The 23,168-nt window shown below is 41.2% G+C and overlaps 1 protein-coding gene across 1 annotated transcript; it reads right to left on the bottom strand.

Annotated features, from left to right (window-relative positions):
• Nucleotides 1-15,159: 15,159 nt before the first annotated feature.
• LOC308283100 (mitochondrial inner membrane protease ATP23 homolog) lies at nucleotides 15,160-15,759 on the bottom strand (the record flags this gene model as incomplete). Its single annotated transcript, XM_080723484.1, has 1 exon — nucleotides 15,160-15,759. The coding sequence occupies one exon, from the start codon at nucleotides 15,757-15,759 to the stop codon at nucleotides 15,160-15,162; it is 600 nt and encodes a 199-aa protein (XP_080579610.1).
• Nucleotides 15,760-23,168: the final 7,409 nt, after the last annotated feature.

Genomic DNA, 23,168 nt, shown 5'->3' with positions numbered 1-23,168 from the left:
AATAATTTGTTGGTAATTAGAACTTATAATGTTTTATTAGACAAGAACAAAGACAGAATAAGACAGAATAAAGCCACAATAAGGATGATGTTTTATTACCCCTTGAATGAAACGTAACATATCAGGGTCCCAACAAACTCTAATAAGTCCTATAAGACCAATCAGGGTCTTAACAAAGTCTACTTATTTAACATTAGGCTTCATTAGAAAATAATGTGCTCTAATTACAAACAAATTAGCACTCATTATCACAGAATTGTACTGTAAAAACTAATCAACGACAAGGTAATTAGAATTTATCATTTTTATTAGACAGAAACAAAGACAGAATAAAGCCATAATAAGGATGGTGTTATTAACCCTTGAATGAAACGTAACAAATCAGGGTCATAACAAACTCTTCTTATTTAACATTAGGCTTCATTACAAAATAATGTGCTCTAATTACAAACAAATTAGCACTCATTATCACAGAATTGTACTGTAAAAACTAATCAACGACAAGGTAATTAGAATTTATTAGACAGAAACAAGACAGGATAAGACAGAATAAGGATGATGTTATTACCACTCAAATGAAACGTAATAAATCAAGGTCCTAACAAACTCTTCTTATTTAACATTAGGCTTCATTACAAAATAATGTGCTCTAATTACAAACAAATTAGCACTCATTATCACAGAATTGTACTGTAAAAACTAATCAACGACAAGGTAATTAGAATTTATTAGACAGAAACAAGACAGAATAAGACAGAATAAGGATGATGTTATTATATGAACAATGGCCGAACTCTCCACCAGGGGGAGCTCCTGAGCACATTGTTCCCTGCCTGCTGCAGAAGAAGAGAGGAGGAAGCCAGCAGCAGAGCAGAGAGCTCCATATGTTTTTCTAAGAGAGTGTTTTGACACATGTTCCAAAGCTTTAAAAGCTGATTCTGAGGCAACTAAATGTGATTAACCTTACAGACATTGAGTAAATGATTTTCTATATTACTGTATGCTGCCAGATGACCTGAGAGTACCGTTTCCTTTTCTTTTGATGAATAATCTCTGGTGAGTGTAATTGTCTTTTGTGTGCCTTTCTTAACAAGGGTGCTAAGCTAACTGTTAGCATGAAGCTGCATACCAACAGTTAGCTTAGCACCCTTGTTAAGAAAGACGCACTCACCAGAGATTCTTCATCAAAAGAAAAGGAAACGGTACTCTCAGGTCATCTGGCAGCATACAGTAACATAGAAAATCATTTACTCAATGTCTGTAAGGTTAATCACATTTAGTTGCCTCAGAATCAGCTTTTAAAGCTTTGGAACATGTGTCAAAACACTCTCTTAGAAAAACATATGGAGCTATCTGCTCTGCTGCTGGCTTCCTCCTCTCTTCTTCTGCAGGGAAAAAATGTGCTCAGGAGCTCCCCCTGGTGGAGAGTTCGGCCATTGTTCATATAATAACATCATCCTTATTCGGTCTTATTCTGTCTTGTTTCTGTCTAATAAATTCTAATTACCTTGTTGTTGATTAGTTTTTACAGTACAATTCTGTGATAATGAGTGCTAATTTGTTTGTAATTAGAGCACATTATTTTGTAATGAAGCCTAATGTTAAATAAGAAGAGTTTGTTATGACCCTGATTTGTTACGTTTCATTCAAGGGTTAATAACACCATCCTTATTATGGCTTTATTCTGTCTTTGTTTCTGTCTAATAAAAATGATACGTTCTAATTACCTTGTCATTGATTAGTTTTTACAGTACAATTCTGTGATAATGAGTGCTAATTTGTTTGTAATTAGAGCACATTATTTTCTAATGAAGCCTAATGTTAAATAAGTAGACTTTGTTAGGACCCTGATTGGTCTTATAGGACTTATTAGAGTTTGTTGGGACCCTGATATGTTACGTTTCATTCAAGGGGTAATAAAACATCATCCTTATTGTGGCTTTATTATGTCTTATTCTGTCTTTGTTCTTGTCTAATAAAACATTATAAGTTCTAATTACCAACACATTATTTCTTAATTATGGCTTTATTATGTTTTATTTTGTCTTATTAGTGTACTGTAAAAAAGGGTGGGACCGAATATTATATTATTGACATTTCTTGTCTCCACCAGCCGAAGGCAAGGGGAGAGTATGTTTTCGCCCCTGTCCGTCCGTGCGTCCGTGCGTCCGTGCGTCCGTCCGTCCGTCCGTCCGTCCTTCGAGTTTGTTACCAGCTAATCTACGGCCAAAATGAGCACACACACTCCCTGGATGCTAATGCAGAACCTCTGCCCCACATTTTTCAAATGGCCCTGTTCTAGCGCCACCATGAGGCCGATGTTTGCAAAACACATTTATGTACACTACTCTTATTTTTGAAATCAGCCTCATGGTGGCGCTATAACAGGCCGATTTGTGGTTTTACCTTTAAGTCCACCGATCAGTTTCAAACTTTGTAAGTGCAGTCCCTAGAGGCCAAGGAAAAACCCTTTCCCTGCATTTTTCACATCAGCCTTTTATAGCGCCACCATGAGGCAGTTTTTTGTGAAACACATTTTTTGACAGTACTCCTTCAGATTCTACCCAAAATTAACACAAATCAGTACACAGTATCTCTACACATGTCACCCTTTTTACATTGGCCTATTATAGCACCACCAGGACGCCTGGCCTGGTGGATACCTGTGCTCGGAAGAGCACTGCTTCTAGTTCTTAGGCTATTTCCTAAGCAATGGATTAAGCCAAATTGAAGTGTGTAATTTGGAGTGAATGGCATTGCGCCGCACAACTTGTCTTATTTGAATATCATCATATATAAACACAAACACAAGGAACTGACACTCTCACTTCTGCTGATTATAGGAATTGCATCCAAGTCAGAATATCACCGATGTTATAACCAATAAACTCTTAATATCCCTGTTAATTGCCTTTTACTAACAATAATCCCATGCAAAGAAAGTGTTGACATAGATGCACATGGATGCCAAGAGCATTCATCATTTAATTTAACCTAGCCAGAACTCGGGTCAATTCACCCTTTGTCAAGTCCCGCCCGTTGTCCCACACCTCTTCACACCCATTGGTTGCTGTGTCTTGGAGGGACACTCGGTGGGACACTCCATCCACTACCATTTTAATTCAGTTGCTTCGTATTGTTATTCTGTGTATTCAATTCTAATTTCAAACTTGGTTTCAGTAAAATGGAGCTGCTCAGTGGCAGTATAGTGACTCAATATGTTTTTAAATGTTTTTATTTCTCTTTATATCTCCATTATATAGATTGTTGTCTTTTCAGAGGACAGACAGTGTTACTTGAGGTCAGGAGGAGATCAAGCGCTACCAATTCTACCTCACCAAACCTGTTTGATTTTCTTCAGTAGTTGGTGATCTTGATGAGAAATCTTCTACCATGACGAGGAAGTCTTGGAACAATGGCAAAAGAAAGATGAGAGTCAAAACCATGAGCATGATGACTGATGACTGATGAATGATTGAATACTGTGAAAGGGATTTAAAGGAATGCAGTGTCACACAGGGACGTGCAGAGAATGTTAGAGAAGCAGGGGCTGGAATTTCCAAAAGGGTCTTTAGGTGGAAGCACCGAAAATAGCAGACCTCCAAGCTCACAACGTGAGCTTGGAGGTCAGCTAATTTTGGTGTGTGAAACCACACTGAACTAAGCATAACAAAGTCAATACTGGAGATGTGGCGAAATGGCATGGATTGCTACACAGAGAGGGCAATTCTTTCAACACAAGATGATCCATTCAAGTTCAGGAGAGTTTGGACAAGGCAATTCTCTTGAATGCTGCCTTCAGGTATGGCATGGAAAGAGGGCATTTGCATTTCTTTCACCATAGTAAAAATTGCATTTATGGTCTGCAAAGGGCAGTTTTTGCAGACAGATAAAAGGGCAAGGGCTCAAGCCCCCTTTAATTTCTATGTGTGCACGTGCCTGGTGCATGTTTCATGCAAGAGAGAGAGAGAGAGAGAGAGAGAGAGAGAGAGAGAGAGAGAGAGAGAGAGAGAGAGTGTGTGTGTGTGTATAATAATCATATTTGAACTGGGACCCCCCCCCCCCCCCACCCCCCCCCCCCCACACACACACACACACACACACACACACACACACACTGACAAGCACTTGGAATCGAAGGCATTACATTTACTAGTTTGATTCGGTTCCACAGATAAATATTGTGAAGATCGTGTTTTCCTCTTTCTTACGTATTTGCCTAATAAGATATTAAACAGTCTTAAAAGTTATTAAATTGTAAACCTTAAAAAAAATTGCAAATGCCCTATATACACTATACATTTACTGTTGAGTGAGAAAACAATGTTAATTTGGGGACCCCCCTGAGGGTCCCGACCCCCAGTTTGGGAACCACTGATCTACAATAACCCGGTGCCACCTGCCCACCTCTATTATGTTTGTGTGTGTGTGTGTGCGTGTGCGTGTGCGTGTGCGTGTGCGTGTGTGTGTGTGTGTGTGTGTGTGTGTGTGTGTGTTCACTGTGTTTAGATAATAGACAGATTTTCTTTCTAATTAGAGCATTTATATGTGAATGTTTCTGCAATATGTTATTATTGATGTTTCTACCATAGAGTTTTGCAAGCTGACTCAGTTGCTAATGCTGTGTTTTCAGATTGAGCATATCAATGTCATTGTATTTGTTTATAGTTTATAGTTAAACTTTTTTAAATGATTTTCAAAATAGTAAAAAAAAAAATCACACCCGTGTGAAGTGGAGCTGTGTGTGTGTGTGTGTGTGTGTGTGTGTGCGTGTGTGTGTGTGTGTGTGTGTGTGTGTGTGTGTTTGTGTGTGTGTGTGTGTGTAGATCATGTGTACCGATTTTTGTGACATTTGAAGAAAATATGTAGGAAAAGGAGCAAAAAGTGTGTTTTGGAGAAAATTCAAGATGGCGGAAAATCTATCCTGGCGCAGGATCTATCCTGGCGCAGGATTCCTTGCGTCTTGACCCAAGGAATCCAGGGAAAAAAGAATTTTAATTTTCCGATCCACGGTTCAAGAGTTACGGGGCAAAACGTAAAGTGGGCCGTTATAGCGCCACCATGAGGCCGAGTGATGTAATTATTTTTCGATTCATTCTTAAAATCATTATGAATCTCCTCTCCGAGGTTTGAAACTGTAGCTCCTATGGTTTACGAGAGAAAAATACTTGAAAGTGATTTCTTGCATTGTCCCATTATAAGTCAATGGGGACAATTAAGCGTCGTTTTTTGCCGATTACGTCGGCATGGTAAGGCGGATCGGAACGAAAGGTAATAGAACACCATTCCCGGCCGAGCCGCACATTTTGATGTATATATTGCGCGAGTGGCGTAAATGGTGCGGCACTAGTTACGCGCCGAAGTCAGGCTACATACACACAGACACACACACAGACAGACACACACACAGACAGACCCACACAGCCACGTATAGGGAGCCTGTGTTTCACACAGCTCCAATAAAAAGGCAAAGAAGTTTAGGGACAAGGGGTAAGGCATGGGGCGAAAATATAGCATGAACTTTAATGAGCCTGTTATATATTTTTTCTTCTTAAAAAAAAAGACAAATAATTTAGAGTAGCCAATTTTTTCTCCCCTTTTTCTCCACCTTTTCTCCCCCAGCCCAGTCGCGCTAGTGACGCGTTGTGAGCTTGGAGGTCTGCTATTTTCGATATCTTCACCAAAATGCCCTCGTAGAAATTTCAGCCCCTGCCTCTCTAACATTCTCTGCACGTCCCTGCCCAGGAGAACGTGAAATGATCAATATCACCCACCTGTCTTCCCTCCCCTTAACACGGGCCTATTGTGTGTAAACTTAGACGGCCAACAAAGCCAGATGCATCATGGTGCAGGGGCGTCAATTGGGTATGGCAGGGGTATGCAGCTGCCATACCCTGGGTCCAGGGGGGGAAATAAAAGTGACTTTTAAATATAAATCCATGAATGTCTCTTCGTTCTATCTGCGCTTGTTATTATGTTGTTAAATTACAGTAAAATAACTACAAATGCAAAATTTAACATAATGGTCACTTTAACAAGCTATTATAATTATATTCTCCACACCACCCCATCTTGACAAAATTGTATATTCCCAGGTTCCGCAGGTCAGCTGCACAGGTGCAATGCATTATTGTTAATTGTGGCACGTTTACTAACATGCTAAGTTTAGCTGCAACATGCTAAGTTTAGCTGAAAAACCATTCCAGGCTGCCATATCCAGCCAAGAAACCTGTGTAAAAAACGGACAAAAGTAGTTTTTTTTTTCAGACATTGTGAAAATAGCCGATCTAGATCTGCTATTTTCACAATAGAACCGTGTTATCCAAAATGTAATGCCTATTTTCCATGAGGACTCCCATCTTTGCCATACCCTAGCTTTTGCTGAACTGACGCCACTGTCATGGTGGATTCGAACCCACAACCTCTGTGGTGGTGGTGGGCAGGGACTTTACCACTGTGACATCCGAGCGCCTGTGTTTTAAACGTGATATGAACCCCCTGTCCGTTCATCCAATAGTGATAATGAATTCATAATTTATAAAGGCATATACCGGTACATATGATACACATGAACCACTTTTGTGTTTTATCAATATTTTATTATGCCTTTTCTTATTGCAGTTGAAAGTATTGCATTTGAGAATGGTAATTAGGCTATACAGTATGAATGTGTCTGTCCTATTTCAGTCTGGATCCTCAAATTTGCATTTTACTTTTCTGTTGTTTCAAATTCAATGGTTGTGAGAAACGGTAGACAAGGGAAATGAATTTAGTATTGTATCCGCGCAAGTCGCAAGCCCAATACTTGGAGGTCTGGACTAAAGCCCGGCCAGCATCTCTGTTCTCTGACATGGACCTAACCCAACTCAAGGCAAATATAACTTTTCTGACACCTCCCGGCTCCCGCTTAAAACACAAAAAGACCAGAAGGATTGTGAGGCCGCGCTTTCATGGTCTGTACATCCTTCCCCGTTCATCCACTGCAATGCTAATAATGTATTTGTACTTAAAAGAGAGAGAGAGAGAGAGAGAGAGAGAGAGAGAGAGAGAGAGAGAGAGAGAGAGAGAGCGCGTAATAATGACATGTTGAATGCTAGTCTCGGAAAAGTCAAGGATTGGATGCCAAAGGAACAAGATGTCCAGTGTTTCTTTGGCAAGGATTTTAAATGAATGCAGTGTCAACCCAGAGTCAACTCAAAGAAAGGGTCAAACTCGTTCTTCTGCTACACTACAAAAATGTGGAATGCCTTACCGAAGGCCATAAAGGAGTGTGGATCACTAGCATCCTTTAAAATTGCCCTGAAAAACCACTTACAGGCAGCAGCCGTAAAAACCTAGCCCAACCCTACCCTCCCCTGCCCCTTCCTTGTATATACTTACTGTTTGTTTAGACTTACTGTTTTCTTTTTTTTCCCTTTTCTTTACATATCTACTGCGTAGTACTGTGTTCTATTTGTCTGTCATTCAATGTTATATGAGATACTTTAATGGTGTCCTGTTGAAATAAGCTTAGTCTTTTCATGGATCTCCTTTTAGTAGACCTTGTACCAGTGAACTGTACCGTCATGAAACTGTACATTTTCCTATGCAAACTTCTAATAAAGCCTTCAATCAATCAATCAAAAATAGTGCTATCAATATTTGGCACACGCCACTGGCCGTTTTGGTCTGCAATGCCTTATTTTCTCTCTGAGATGCTGATGATGTCAATGCCAGCCATGTCAGCCAATATTTTTCAGAAAACCGAGCAAAATCCTGTCCTGTCCTGTCCTGTCCTGTCCTGTCCTGTACACAGCTCGTCGTATTCTTCATTCTCCACCAGTTCCGACAGTTGTATTCAAAGCTGTAGCATTTGATTGCATTGCATTAACATAATATCTGATACATACTGTATAATTATCACAAGTTGGTAATTATAGTCTAATTACCTTTATATTATGGTAATCTGCTCTTTATTTCCTGCATGCCAATGATTAATGAATTGAAAGATTTGTCATTATTCTCTTTAACAGTTTTTATTGTTTTGACAACATTTTGAATTGAATGACCCCCCCCCCCCACACGCACACACACACACACAAACACACTTTTAGTACGAAACTGTCATGGTGTTCCGTTGCGCCAGACCGTTCATTATCTGATGATGACTCACCACATGCACTTGTTGATCGTGGTGTTTATTTTTCCCTTGGAAGACAGATTACATATCTCCATAAATCTTCCAAGACTTCCTCACCAAACAGAACACCTGTTCATCTTAATGACAACCACAACGGTTAGCCAACTTTGCCAAAAAGAAAACAGGTTCAGCTGGTAGCATTTGAGCTCCTCCTGTCCTCAAGTTGCACTCTCTTCCAAGCCAGAAGAATGTAGGCTATACTGTTTCTCTGAAAAATGATTGTGATAAATATCACTAAAGATTATTCTGTTTTGTTTTTCTTATTCCAAAAATACAATTACATGTGGTGGATATTCGAAGTGAGAATAAGCAGCTTCCATTTCACAAAGAGATTTGGTTTTCCATTCAATAGTTACAGTCAGCAGTAAAAAGACAGAAATAGTATAGGTTGCCATTTTTAAGCTTTCAAAACATAAATGAGCAATTTTGTGGTGCATTGTATAGGTTACTGGACCAAAGGATTAGTTATACTTTTATAGGACCACCCTTAAAAAAAATGAAAAAAGAAAAACACTGCCACATAAGTGCCAAACCAACTCCAACAAACACAGAAGGGAGGTGCTCCCTGTAATTACCTCTGTCGTTTCCCCCAAATCACACTTAACATATTATAAGACAACAAAAGCATGAATTAAGAATTCACCAAAAACCATGGCCACACAAACATACTACAAAAATGAAGGCTTGTGCTAAATACAAACCTTCATTTTTGTAGTATGTTAGTCATACAATATACTTTATTTTGCTCCGACACAAAACAGTAGGCATAGTAATAAGCCTTCTACAATAGGCTATGACAAACTATACATTTTCTTTGAGGATTTGCATTGTGTGTTCTTGCGCACATGCAATCGCTGGACATTTGGGTGAGTTCTAGGTTAAAACCGAATCACAAAGCAGTGACATTTGCTTTCATGAAAGGACATACATGCAAGACGTGAACTTTTATTTTTATTCTACAGAAAAGGAAACTTTGAAGGAAAGTAGAAAACAATGTATGAAGCCAGCAGGAGCTGATCTGGTGATCAATAATAGTAAAGAACAGGTTTTGCGTGTGTGTGTGTGTGTGTGTGTGTGTGTGTGTGTGTGTGTGTGTGTGTGTGTGTGTGTGTGTGTGTGTGTGTGTGTGTGTGTGTGTGTGTGTGCATGCGTGCGTGTATCCGTGCGTACGACTGAATCCTACACTTATGACACAAACGACTCACAATCACAATCTAGCTGACTTTTCACTATAGCCTATTTGCCTTCATTTCATTATATTTCACAACTTTCTATTAACATATTTTGCAAAATGTGCAATGTTTTACTATGTAGCTTTTATTATTGTATTTCTAATCTTATATTTTATCTTGACACGGTTGAGGAGGCTTTAAGTACGAACACTTCACTTCATGCAACAACATTGCATGAAGTGATATGTTACAGCTGTATTGAATAAGTTCATGTCTCACAAACCCTTTGCTGTTTCAGTGAGTTATTTTTTTACTTGTTGTGTTGTAACACAGGTTATTTACCAACTGAGGAAGTTTAGAATAGGACTTTACTTGACAACAGCCTTATTCCATTAACAAATCAAACTGTATTTACTAAAATATCCAAGTAATTTTACAAAATAGGCCTAATAATGAAATCATGTATTCAATGAAGTGTCATCAGTGTCATCACTGGTATCCTTGTTTTGTATAATGTGTTTAGATAATACAGTAGGATGTCTTTCTGAGAGAGGGCGAGATCATTTAGCGACCTACAACCGGGTCGCGACGTGGTCGGTAGTTTTCAGCGACCGGGTCGCAAAATCGAGCGACCGGGTCGCTAAATCGAGCGACCGGGTCGCTAAATCACCGACCGCGGCGCTAAAGCGAGCGACCGGGTCGCTAAATCGACCGACTGGGGTGCAAAATCTTCCGACCGGGTCGCTAATTCCTCCGACCGGGACGCTAATTCCATCGACCGGGACGCTAATTCCACCGACTGGGACGCTAATCCAGCGACCGGGTAGGTAAATCTCCACGACGACCGGGCTACTAACCCTAACCCTAACCCTAACCCTAACCTTAAACTTAACCTCAGTAACCTTACCTCAGTTAGGCTAACCTGCCACGCAACCTCCCGACCGGGTCGCTAAATCACCGACCGCGTCGCTAAATCACCGACCGCGCCGCTAAAGCGAGCGACCGGGTCGCTAAATCGACCGAATGGGGCGCAAAATCTTCCGACCGGGTCACTAGATGTACCAACCGGGTCGCTAAATCTACCGACCTAAAACTGCAGGCAGGTCGGTAGATTTAGCGACCGGGTCGGTCGATTTAGCGGCGCGGTCGGTGATTTAGCGACCCGGTCGCTCGATTTAGCGACCCGGTCGCTCGATTTAGCGACCCGGTCGCTGAAAACTACCGAACACGTCGCGACCCGGTTGTAGGTCGCTAAATGATCTCGCTCCTACTGGTCTTTCTAACCAATGCAGAGCAGTCCCAGCTATCTAAAAAACTGCCACTAGGTGGCAGTGACGGTGTTGACAATGATTTGATCAAGACTTTGTTCCTCTGATGGATGACATGGTTATTGGGTAAGAACTTCACTTCACTTCACTTCACTTTTTTCTTTTCTTTTCTTTTCTTTTCTTTTCTTTTCTTTTCTTTTCTTTTCTTTTCTTTTCTTTTCTTTTCTTTTCAAAACTGTGTTGCATGCTTTAATACTTAGACCAAGGTTTAACATCTATGAATCAGTGAGCCCCACATTTAATAGTAGAGCACTGGGATTTGTAAATACGGTACTTGTTGCGACCGTCACAGCTTGTCCGTATCCGCCCATACGGCCAACACCTGACATGTGTTCCCCTGACACATCACTGTGACGTCACGTGACATCACAGTGATGTCAGATGTCAGCAAATCAGCCCTCCATCCCCTCAGTACCCGCATATCTGACCAAACATCTCCAAAACACCCACAGCCACAACACCAGAGGGAGCACACACAATGATCTGATAACATAAACCCATAAGACAAATATGGGTAAATTCTCCTTCTACAACAGTGCCACCCATGTGTGGAATTCCTTGGCTACCTGCCAGGGCAGGAAATTCACGGCGGCCACGACGGCCATGGCCGTCGTTGCCCCTCTCTTTGGCCGTGTGCCCCTCGAAAAATGACATGCCCAAACGGCCACAGTGGCCGTGGTGCCCCGGTGCCCACAGCAGTCCATTAACTGCTTTTTACCGTTTTTTCCTCTGCGCGATTTTCCAGTCATTACGGTAACAGCAGTGCGTGGTTGGCTGAGCTCCTCACATGACCAGTAGTAGATTCCATTTACGCTCGTAGTAGCAGCATAGCAGCCGCCGCATAGTGAGCCGCCGGAGTCCCGCGACACAGTGTTTATACAACACAAAAGCATCACCGGGCCAAACGGGAGTTACATCTAACGCAGCCTGTTGAATAAATCCGAATGTGCGAACGAATGCTTTCAAACGGAGCTCTGCTGAGCTCAGGACAACAACCAAAATGCAGCACTAAGGGAACCAAAAGCTATTCTTTCCCCAAGAGGCTGAGCTGTCAGAAAGTACATTATTGTTGAGAAAGGATCACTCCGCGAACGGGAGGGAGGAGTTTGTGTGCGTGTGTGCGTGTGCGTGCGTGCGTGCACAACACATGGCCAGTGGTGGAAAAAGTACTCAAATGTTTTACTTAAGTAAAAGTATCAATAGCCTACTGCAATGTAGAAATACTCCGGTTGCAAGTAAAAGTCCTAAATATACTTGAGTAAAAGTACAAAAGTATTGGTATCAAAATGTACTTAAAGTACCAAAAGTAAAAGTACAAAATGTTTGAAAATAGCAGATCTACAAGCTCACAACGCATAGTTATGCGACACATCTTGAGCTTGTAGATCTGCTATTTTTTCTATAAGCTTGGTTATTTTCAAATAGCCTAAATAGGGCTAAAGTGGTCCATGTATGTTTAGTAATATTATAATTGATATATGCAAAGTAACTGGTAACTAAAGGTTTCAAATAATTGTAGTGGAGTAAAAGTACAATATTTGGATCCGAGATGTAGTGGAGTAGAAGTAAGTGTTAGAAATACTCAAAATTACAATAAACAATTAAGTACAATACTTAAGTAAATGTACTTAGTTACTTTACACCACTGCACATGGCAAAACAGAAATAAAACAGGTTCTTGATATTTATTTAATTGAAAGGTATTACATTAAACCTTAACGTTTAAGCTAAATTAACTATGACTGTGGCGTGGACTTAAAATCATTGTTTTAATGATGGCCTTCCTGCCCTGGCACTTGGCCTTTGTGCCCTGACAAATTTGACAACACCAAAGGCCAATTGGCCTTGCCCCTAAACTGACGAAATTCCAGGCCTGCTACCTGCCTTAAAACATGTAGCTCACTGGCATCCTTCAAAACTGCCCTGAAAACTCACCTTTCAGGAGGCCAGAGAAGACCTTAGCCTTGTTTCCCCGATCCTGTATAGTGTTTTTATAACTGCAATATTATTGAAAGTTTTTTTTTAGCATGTTATTTATTAAGTCCATGAAATAAATACAGAGGGCTTTCAACGTAAAAAAAAATCGCACCAAATTCTGGGTACAAGGATTCACTGCGGGCCCCCCATGAATGTTCTTCATAAGGGGAGGGGTATAACCCCTTTAGACTGGGAACGCATTATTTTGTGCTTTAACTATTGAAAAATAGCAGATACAAGCTCACAGCGCGGCACCGAGTGCCACGCTGCGAGCTTGTAGATCTGCTATTTTTCAATAGTTAAAGCACAAAATAATGCGTTCCCACGCTGCGAGCTTGTAGGTCTGCTTTTTTCTTTTTTAACGTGAACATTTGTGTCCCAATTTGGCTGGGAGCCAGTCATTGGATTTTTATTCATTTTCATTTTGTCATTTCATTTGGAAGCTGGGGATCATAGCTACAAAATGATATATTGGTTGTGGAGATTGACCCAACAGTTTTGAAGATATGGCTTATAGAATGATGCCATGCTGAAATACTACTTTTGAGATATTCAAGTTCTAAATAAATTTCTAACCTGCAAATGACCTGACGATCTCTCACATTAATTAAAAAAAGTCTTATTTACATGCAGAGTTAAGCTCTGGCGTTTAAGTGAAATGTAGCCTGAAATTTATGAAATGCTTTAGTGGCTTTATCACATTTTAGTGAGAAAACAAAAAAAAAGTATTTTCAGTCCCTGTCTAAAGCTGTACTTTCCGAGATGACTGGCTCTCAGTGAGATTGGGACACATTTGTTTTTGAATATTTCAAATCCTTCTAAGGTTTTTTGAAAAAACAATATTTCTATGTCGTGCTCACATTTCTTCATGTGAAGGACCTCCAAAATTATATGTATTTGGCCACGGACTCCCATCTCAAAATATTCAGTTCCAGGGCAGAAGCAAAATTTGAGTTGCAAAATGTTCGTTTAAAAACATCGATATATTCAAAGATTTGCGCACATTTTTTTCACTTTTCAAAAATAGCAGATCTACAAGCTCGCAGCGCGGCACTCGGTGCCGCGCTGCGAGCTTGTATATCTGCTATTTTTCAATAGTTAAAGCATAATATATTGAAGGCCCCCGCCACCTTGGGCCCTAGTAACTCAGTCCCACTTGCTGTTACGGCCCAGTCAGGGCCGGGCCTTCATTTTCAGTTCTGTTGAGAACTCTATGTGATGCCACTGGTTAGCTCCTCCTCTATGTGGTGTTAGAACTGTCCTCTGTTGAAACCATACAGGGTTCAACCACCTGCACAGCGTGGGGAACCAACTTGCATGTGGATATTATTGAATGACTGTCATTACCGATAAACTGAATGTGTCAAACACAACCATTGCTAGCACGTTGGTTAACAAACAGCCCCCTCATTCCGGACATTATGGTGAACAGCATAACACCTGTGAAATGGGTGGGATACTACCTTATAGGGCAGCGCTATTCAACCTGCGGCACGTGGGCCTCATGCAGCCCCTGCAGCATGTCTATGCGGCCTGTCACGGTCATACTAATACAAATATATTTTGTCTGCTTTCAGTGTGGACGAATAATTCCTGATCTCATTTTTCATTCACTCTCCAAAACCATCATTCTTTTGTCTTGTTTTTTTTTGTGCTATTTTTGCTATTGTACTGTTTGTTCCAAAAGAAGGAACTTCATAATGTCATCCCTAATCATTCCTTAATGTTTAGACTACTCATGCAGTGTGTTACAAAAACATTGTCTAAACGAGCAAAACAGGACCATCCTTACCCCTTGACTTTTTGTATTTTGCTGAGTGGCCCCTGAGCCATACGTTGAGTAGCCCTGATCTACCTTATAATATACAGTAAATCAGCAAAATCGGTTTCCTTGTATTGCTTATTTAAAACATAATAGATACAAAGTAGGCCCTATGCACATTTGTCATCTGTTGTGATTAACTGTGTCTTTAGTATCCATACATCTTAGCTCTGGTCCATCGCGTCACCTCCAGTGACGCTCTGACAGACCCGTCGGCAAATGAATAGACCGCGTTTTCTCAGCCCCTACCAGCGCTCAACTTGAGTCAAAATAAACCAAACTACTTCACTACTCACCAAACCAAAGGTAGTTTTGCGTTGTTGAAAGTCTATTCTCCGCGGTGGTGAGCCCCTCAGCACCCCACCTACTCTGTAAAATACATTATTTTTGTATCGAGCCACCCAGCGCCACCACAGATACAATGGTTCACCCCGGAAATAAGCGGCGGTCGAGTTGGATGCACTTTATTTCATGCCAAAAATTGTGTATTCTGCAGATTGGGTGGGGTGCTGAGGGGCTCACCACAGTGGAGAATAGACTTTCCACAACGCAAAACTATCTTTGGTTTGGTGAGTAGTGAAGTAGTTTTGTTTATTTTGACTTAAGTTGAGCGCTCGTAGGGGCTGAGAAAACGCGGTCTATTGCCGACGGGTCTGTCGATGGACCAGAGCTACATACATCTCATAAATCTCTGAAGGCAGACTCGGCATCCGTCCTGCTGTATGGAACCGGACCAAACGGCGCGCGGTCGTTGACGCAGGTGTCAAAGACCTCGTCCACCACTTTCTCGGCCTCCGCTCTGGTGATCTCCCACACTTTCAGGACAGAAGCCAGAGCTCCTCTTCGGACACACTCCATTGTGTCAACTGCATTGGTGAAGGAGCAGCGCCCCGCGACGTTATGCGCTCGGACCTCTGAACAGGCATGATGTTTTAGACTGTTCGGGTCCGCGCCGTGTCTCCGACAGCAGTCAAAGGCATGGATGAGCTCGTGTGTGACTACAGAGTTCATTAGTGACTGCTGGGGGATGTTGTTTTGACACATGGCAAGAGACCGGCTTTGGGGATCAAAATACCCCAAACCCCAACAGTCTTCGCAGGAGATGCGGACATTCGGTGGACACCCCGAAATCCGCATGGCTCTGAGGAGCTGCTTTACGAGTGGATTGTTCTTGGCGAACCCTACCATGGCCTTACACCTGTTGTGTCTGAACATACTTTTATTCCTCCTGTCAGCCAGGTTGTATCCATAGTCCTCTGCTTCGTGTTCAGTCTGAGACATCTGGATCAAAATGATCTCCAACTTGACAACCCGCGCTGCGGCGACAGAGTGTAGCTCGAGTAGTTATACAGGCGGGTCTTTCACAGGTTCTCTATACTCTTCCCCCCTCCGTTCGTATAGCACGTTCCCTCGCACTTACGCTGTCGCCCAGTCAGAGGCGAGTAACTCCTGACAACAATGTAGCTGGTGGCTGGGATCGCTGGGAACCCCCGACACGCAACTCGACAGCTCGCGCTCGCGACCCACGCTGCGCTCAGATCACAACGCTAGTGTTGATGCCCAGGCGTGTTTGTGAAGCAACGCAGTACAAGGAGCCCGTCTGGACCGTTGTTACAGTTCCATCGAAAAGAGCAGTGACAGGTTGTGACAAACCGTCGTCGCTGGTTTCAATTATACAACCCTGTTCTGTTATGACATAAGCATGACGTCATGACCTCTGGAGCAGGGGTTTTCAAAGTGGGTGACGGGGCACCCTGGGGTGCCGTGACGGCTGTCCAGGGGTGCCGCGAGATAATTTGATAATATTTGGAATGTATTGGACACTTATTTAGTATAATTTTAAACTTGATGTACAAAGTTATTTTCAGTCAGTTCTAACAAAAAATGGCTATTATCTCAACGTTTTTCTCGCAACATAATCGCTAAAATATGGTAGAAAAGGTGTTGGGAGTGAAAATTATGTAGACTATATAATGTAGGGGTGCCTTGGATGAAAATAATATTTATAGGGGTGCCCTGAGCCAAAAATGTTTGGGAACCCCTGTTCTAGAGACCATGTGGGTCCCAAAGTGAACAAACACTCTATGATTACTATGAGCAATGATTACTATCACAATATGAAGCTATTTAACACTGTTACTGAACAAGCACTCTACAACAATGATTACTATCATTATATAGAGCTATTTAACACTGCTACTGAACAAACACTCTATAGCTATCGTTACAATCATTATAGAGCAGGCTGTATTTAGGCAACATTTACACTGGCAGTCAAATCTATAGCCTGAATCAGATCTGTGGCACATACAGATTGAATTCCGGATTTGTTTAATTCCAATCCCATCCCATCCCAACGACTAATTCCAACCAATATGCCCTTAAAAGGGGACAAGGACTGAGAGATACAGAGATCTCCATACAGTATGTGGGCACATATAGTGCTGTCACGATATGACATTTTACATGACGATTAATTGTCACTCAAATAACTGGCGATTAACAATTTAATTGTGTTTTTGTCGTTGATAATTACATTTCTGTTTGGTTTTTAGGCTTTGAAGTTGTACATGGTAGATATGAGACATAACCTACAAAGAAATTACTGACATATTTGACAACTTACTACTTAAAAAATAACTTTGATAGTGGAAATAGCCGATCTACAAGCTCACAACGCGTCGCGATGCGACGCGTTGTGAGCTTGTAGATCTGCTATTTCCACTATTTTTGAATTTCTTAAAAATATATGAACATTTTTCAACATGAAAACGATTATGACGATTGTGAAAAATAATCACGATTATGTCAAATAATCACGATTAGACGATTATTTAATAATTGTGACAGCCCTGGGCGCACATATCCGTTTTACAACACACTGACATCACACTGACACGCATGGACTTGTTGGCTGCACACTGCACTGCGTTTTCTCGTTGCGTTTTGGAAATCCTTTTGGAAATCCGAAATCCTCTAAAGCATTTTTCAGGCCAAGAAGAGAGAGACGAGAGAGAGAGAGCAATTAAGGGACTCAGTGGCGACAGTTGCGAAAATCGAGAAAAAAACAACCCTGGTCCGAAAATAAATACGAAACGGGTGGCAGTGTGCAAACGTGATTGACATAACATGAGGTTGTTTATTTTCTTCACGCGCTCCGAGGAATGTTTTCCGTGCAAGACAAATGCTTGCATTGGATTCAGAATCATGACAAACCCCTATTTTAACCCCTCACATGCTACTTATAGCAGATTCATTTTTTGTATTATTTTCCTGTATAGTAAATTCAATGAGACCCCAAGGGAGTTGGGTTTTGCAAAGTTCAGAGGTGATAGTAGACACCTTTATGAACACATTTGTGATGAAAGCTATTGGTAAGCATTTAGTTCCCAGATTGGTCAAAGACTCGGCTAACTTTCCCCAATTACACTGGCTCTGGCAGCACAACCTTTTGGGGTGTGCGGTCAGGTTTAGTCCTGGCACAGGGAAGCGGGCGCCCCTGCCATGCATAGTCCTCCATCGGCACAGTAGGAGGCCCAAGGCCTATAGCAAGTACACCATCATCCTGTATGAAATAATATAGGCCTACAGACTTCTGTTTTGTGAACCGCAACATTCATTCTGAAATGGTATGTGTGCATGTCGTGTGTGTGTGTGTGTGTGTGTGTGTGTGTGTGTGTGTGTGTGTGCGTGTGTGCGTGCGTGCGTGCGTGCGTGCGTGCGTGCGTGTGTGTATTTGGGGCTGAGTTAAATCACGGGTCAAATTTGACCCGCTAACACCAAAAGTGCCATCAGTTTTCTAACACAATGCAAGGGTGTATATTTTAAGATCCCAAACAGTCAAACAGTAGTAATTAGTAATGAAAATGGGAAAATCTTGTTTTGTTTGTGCTGAAGTATAAACTGCTGTTTAACATAATTCCATTAATAAGGAAGGAGGGAGATTTATTTGAAAGCATCATGTTCCCTGTGTTAAAAACAACACGTAATTAATAAGTAGAGATGGGATTTATGGCTCTATGAAGTGAGCGGGATCGCTGGGATCCGTTCCTTTCAAAGAGCCGTTCAAAAGACTGTCTCATTTTAGTTAACTTACTTTAGTTATTTTAGTTACTTTGTAGATTTTTATTATAATTACAAATCACTTCAACCCTATATACATTTTGGCCATAGGCCTATATACATTTCCGCCATTTGAAAAAGCTCACATGCGTCACAACGCAACGCATTGTGAGCTTGTAGATCGGCTATTTTCAAATGTTTTATTCATTGGAAAATTTGTGAAATGGGACACTTTGCATAATGAGCACTTTGGTACTTTAAGTATTAAGTACATTTTGATAGCAATACTTTTGTCCTTTTACTCAAGTACATTTTAATTAGTTTTTGTACTTTTCCCACCACTGTTCATTAGAAAAGAACGCCTCCCTACTGCAAACCGGATCCCATCGTCCATTTCAAAGAGCCATTCAAAAGACTCGCTTCGTTCACGAACGTCCCATCTCTATTAATAAGTTACTGAGTCACTGACCACATACTAACTCATGTTTTCATTATGTGTGATGTCATGTCAACATCATGCAATGCTTATCATTGTCATCTACAATAACTGCAGTGTCTGTCAACACTATTATCTCTTTTGTGTTAATTGTTTTTAGATAATAGAGAGATTGTCTTTCTAACCAAGGCAGATCATTTTATTCCTCAGCTATTATTGAATGTGGTTGGCAGTGAATGTTGGCCTGGATTGCTGATGTGTTTTATGCTTTGCAATGATTCGCTCACAATGGACCATTATCAGCAATGTGACCATGCTGTACAGTATTTGCGACGGTAGGTCGCAGTTTACTATCAGAACCGTCACATCTTGACCGTATCTGTCTGTCTGTATGGGTAACGCTTGTCTTTTTTGTTGATTGACTCTCACGCTCTGACATCACTGTGATGTCAGGGGAACCAAATCCCTTTCATGCCCATACATGGAAATCCCTGTGATGCCAGGGGAGCCAAATCCCCTTTTATGCCCATATATGGAGATCCCTGATGTCATCAATATTAAGCCCATCTATGTGTAACAGGGCTCTCCATATATGGGTAACTGGTCCGATATACATCACTGGCCAGAAGGCCAAGACATGGCACGACCTCGCCCGCTTTTCGCCCTTAGGCATCTTACTGGTAGCCTACTGTTATTTTTACTGCATAGCAACACTGTTTGCTTTTACACAAGTACAATTTTAAATACTGGACTGCAACTTTTAACCGACTTATGCCATTGCTGTTTTCACTTCAGTAACACATCGGACTATGCTTGCTCCAACACTGCCATTACATGAAAACACTTGGCTTATTAAAAAATATTTGAATATTATTAAAAAATAGCAGATTTACTGAGAATCTGAGTTTTCTAGATCTGTTATTTGGAAAAACCATGAAAGATTGTACAAATCTTTGAATATATATTAATTTAAAGGGAACATTTTTTACTCAAAATGATGTGCTTCTGTGGGGGTCCCTGGAACAAAATATTTTTGAGATGGGTGTCCGCTGTCAAATACATATGATTCTAGGGGTCCTTGACATTACAAACTTTGAGAACCACAGATAAAGAAACATAGTTTTTTTCTGAAATCCATTTGGATTCAGAAGAAATTTTTTGGGTACTTTTCACGTCTTAAAGGGTTAAACACCTATACAAAACAGGCACATACAGTAGTGACAGAAGATTTTGTCCAACAGACATCTGACAACATGATGTCAAGCAATGTGGGCAATATAGGGGCAAGGAATCTGCCCCAGGAATGCATGTGATGCAGTGAATCTGTGACTGGCCAAATCTAGTCGAGTGTCCGCCATTTCTGTTGGGAACTGTAAATATTTTCCACAATACAGTAAAACAATACAAATAAAAGAAAAGAACAATGTTGTCCATGAGTGTCATTCTCTCTCCTGTATATCCCTCTCATCTCATGTTTTTGTGTTAGTTTTTCCTCGTCCACACTATTACAGAACAGTGGCGTCAGTTCAGAAAAAGGTAAGGTATGGCAACATGACTGGTGTCTTGCACGCGCGCCTTCGCACGCGTGCAAGACACCAGTCATGTCACCATACCTTAGCAACAGGCATGATACATTTATTTTAAGAAGTACATTTTATTTTTTCCCCCCGTTTCTATGGTTTCTTGGGCTGGATATGGCAGCCTGGAACGGTTGTTCAAAGTGCAGCTAAACTTGGCATGTTAGTAAACGTGCCACAATTAACAATAATGCATTGCACCTGTGCAGCTGACCTGCGGAACCTGGGAATATACCATTCTGTCAAGATGGGGAGAATTCAAGTGTGGAGAATATAATTATAATACCTTGTTAAAGTGACCAAAGTTTGCATTTGTAGTTATTTTACTGTAGTTTAACAAGATAATAAGTTATAAACACAGATAGACAAAGAGACATTCATGGATTTATATTTAAAAGTAACTTTTATTTTCCCCCCTGGACCCGGGGGAATGGCAGCTGCATACGCCTGCCATACCCAATTGACGCCCCTGTTACAGAGTTACATGTGATTTAGATGTTTTTAGACATCATTCTATAGGTTCACCATACCTATCCTTGTGTCTTTGGGGCACTACACTGTTCTCTCTGCACGCTACTTGTGTGCTTATTTTATTGACTTGAATTCTTGTTTACGATGCTTATTTCACATTAGCAAAGTCGCTCTGCAAGAGCGCAGCAAAGTCGCTTTGCATAAGAACGCTTGCTAAATGCCTACATTTCAATTGTATTATTCAATTGTATTATGTGAATTGGCAAAGCACCTATGACACAAAAGCACAAGAGCCTGCATACAGATGGACCTGGTTTTTATGTGCATTCAGCATCATGGCATTTTTTTTGTTGAGTTGAGAAAAAGAGTTGTGCTAGTGAGGTGAGAAACCCTGTTATAAGAGAGTTATAAGAGGACCTCACACACACAAAAGCATAAAAAATAGCATCTAAAAGCTGGAAACACGGCACGAAACAGCGCTTTAGAATTATATTATATATACTGTAATATTATACACAGTGTTATAATTATATTTAGGCTTGATTATGTCACATATGAGGCGGCAGTGGCTCAGGGGTAGAGAAACCTTCATTAGAACACGGAGTATTCCCGAAAGGTTCCCCCAGAGTTAGTGTCAAAGAGGCCTTGAGCAAGACTCTAAACTCCTAGTTGCTCCCGGTGAGCAGGTTGGTGCATTGCATGGATTCCTCTGCCATCGGTGGATGAATGTGTGTGAATGGATGAATGTATTGCACAATCTTTGTAACGCTCCTTGGATAAAGGTGGTATATAAATGCACCATTGTGGCACAACTTAGTTAACACGGCAGAGCAAAGGTCTGCCTGAATTCTCAACTGAAAGTGACTCACTGGGGATCCCTGGTGGCTCATGCAGGTAGTGCCCACAGAGCATATACTCCTTCATGTCTCTCATGTCTTGCATAACAAACTAAAGAAGCGACCCTCCTCTGTTCATGAGGACATCAGGCAGGGGTGTCACAACGCATTATTACGCATTATTTGTGCTTTAACTATTGAAAAATATACAAGCTCACAGCATGGCACTCGGTGCCGTGCTGCGAGCTTGTAGATCTGCTATTTTTGAAAGATCTTGAACATTTTTGCAACTCTTTGAATATTTCAAATTTGAAGGACCCCCAAAATTATATGTATTGGGCCACGGACCCCCATCTCAACATATTTAGATCCAGGGACCACCCAGAAGCAAAATTTGAGTTACAAATGTTCGCTTAAAACATACATTATATTCAAAGATTTGCACACATTTTCACAACTTTTCAAAAATAGCAGATCTACAAGCTTGCAGCGCGGCACCGAGTGCCACGCTGTGAGCTTGTATATCTGCTATTTTTCAATAGCCAAAGTATAAAATAACTAAGGCCCCTCCACCTTAGGCCCTAGTAACTCAGTCCCACTCCCCCCCCCCCCCCCCCCCCCTTGTGACGCCCCTGAGTACATGACAGGCAGAGGAGTCTTGTCAAGATCTCTCTTGGCATAACTGGGCGCAGATTCACGAAGATGTCAAAGTGAAGGGAATATCCGCATTCTCTTGAGTAATTTCTTATGAACTTTTTTATGAATTAAATAAGCACAGCAGCAAGGCCGAAACCTTCCTCAGTATTTCAAAGAACAATACCTGGTGGTATTGCAGTTTGAAACACTGAGGAAGGCCGACAGGCCGAAACACGTCCTTTTCTCTGGATAGACTGACTGCATGCTGTGCTTATTCAATTCCAACAAGAGTTCTTTTTACTCAAGAGGATGCAGATATTCCTCAATTAATTTTATGTCAGGGTTGGTCCAAGCTGGCTATCTGCATAATAAGACCCGGGGGGGTGTGGTCTGCAGACCCCGTGCAAGATGGGGTCTGCAGACAACGCCTCGCGGTGTGAGGCGTTGTGCGCTTGTATCGGCTAGATTTCACTAGTTTAAATTATTTTAAAAATGATAAATACAAAACAAACGGTTTTGGACATACAAGGTTTCCACCCGACAACGGCGATATACTGCATGTTTTGATTAATGTCAGGTAAAGTGATACATTTTTTCTGAATTATTTTGTCTAGTAGGCCTAAGTTATAAGTTCTAAATTCTCTCCCTCTCTCTCTGACCTTTTGCAGTTTA

Source organism: Nannobrachium achirus (genome assembly GCF_963921795.1).
Source record: "Nannobrachium achirus genome assembly, chromosome: 4".
In the NCBI taxonomy this organism is placed as follows: domain Eukaryota; kingdom Metazoa; phylum Chordata; class Actinopteri; order Myctophiformes; family Myctophidae; genus Nannobrachium; species Nannobrachium achirus.
The sequence above is the reverse complement of the archived record's forward strand: the minus strand, read 5'-3'. Positions and strand labels throughout refer to the sequence as shown.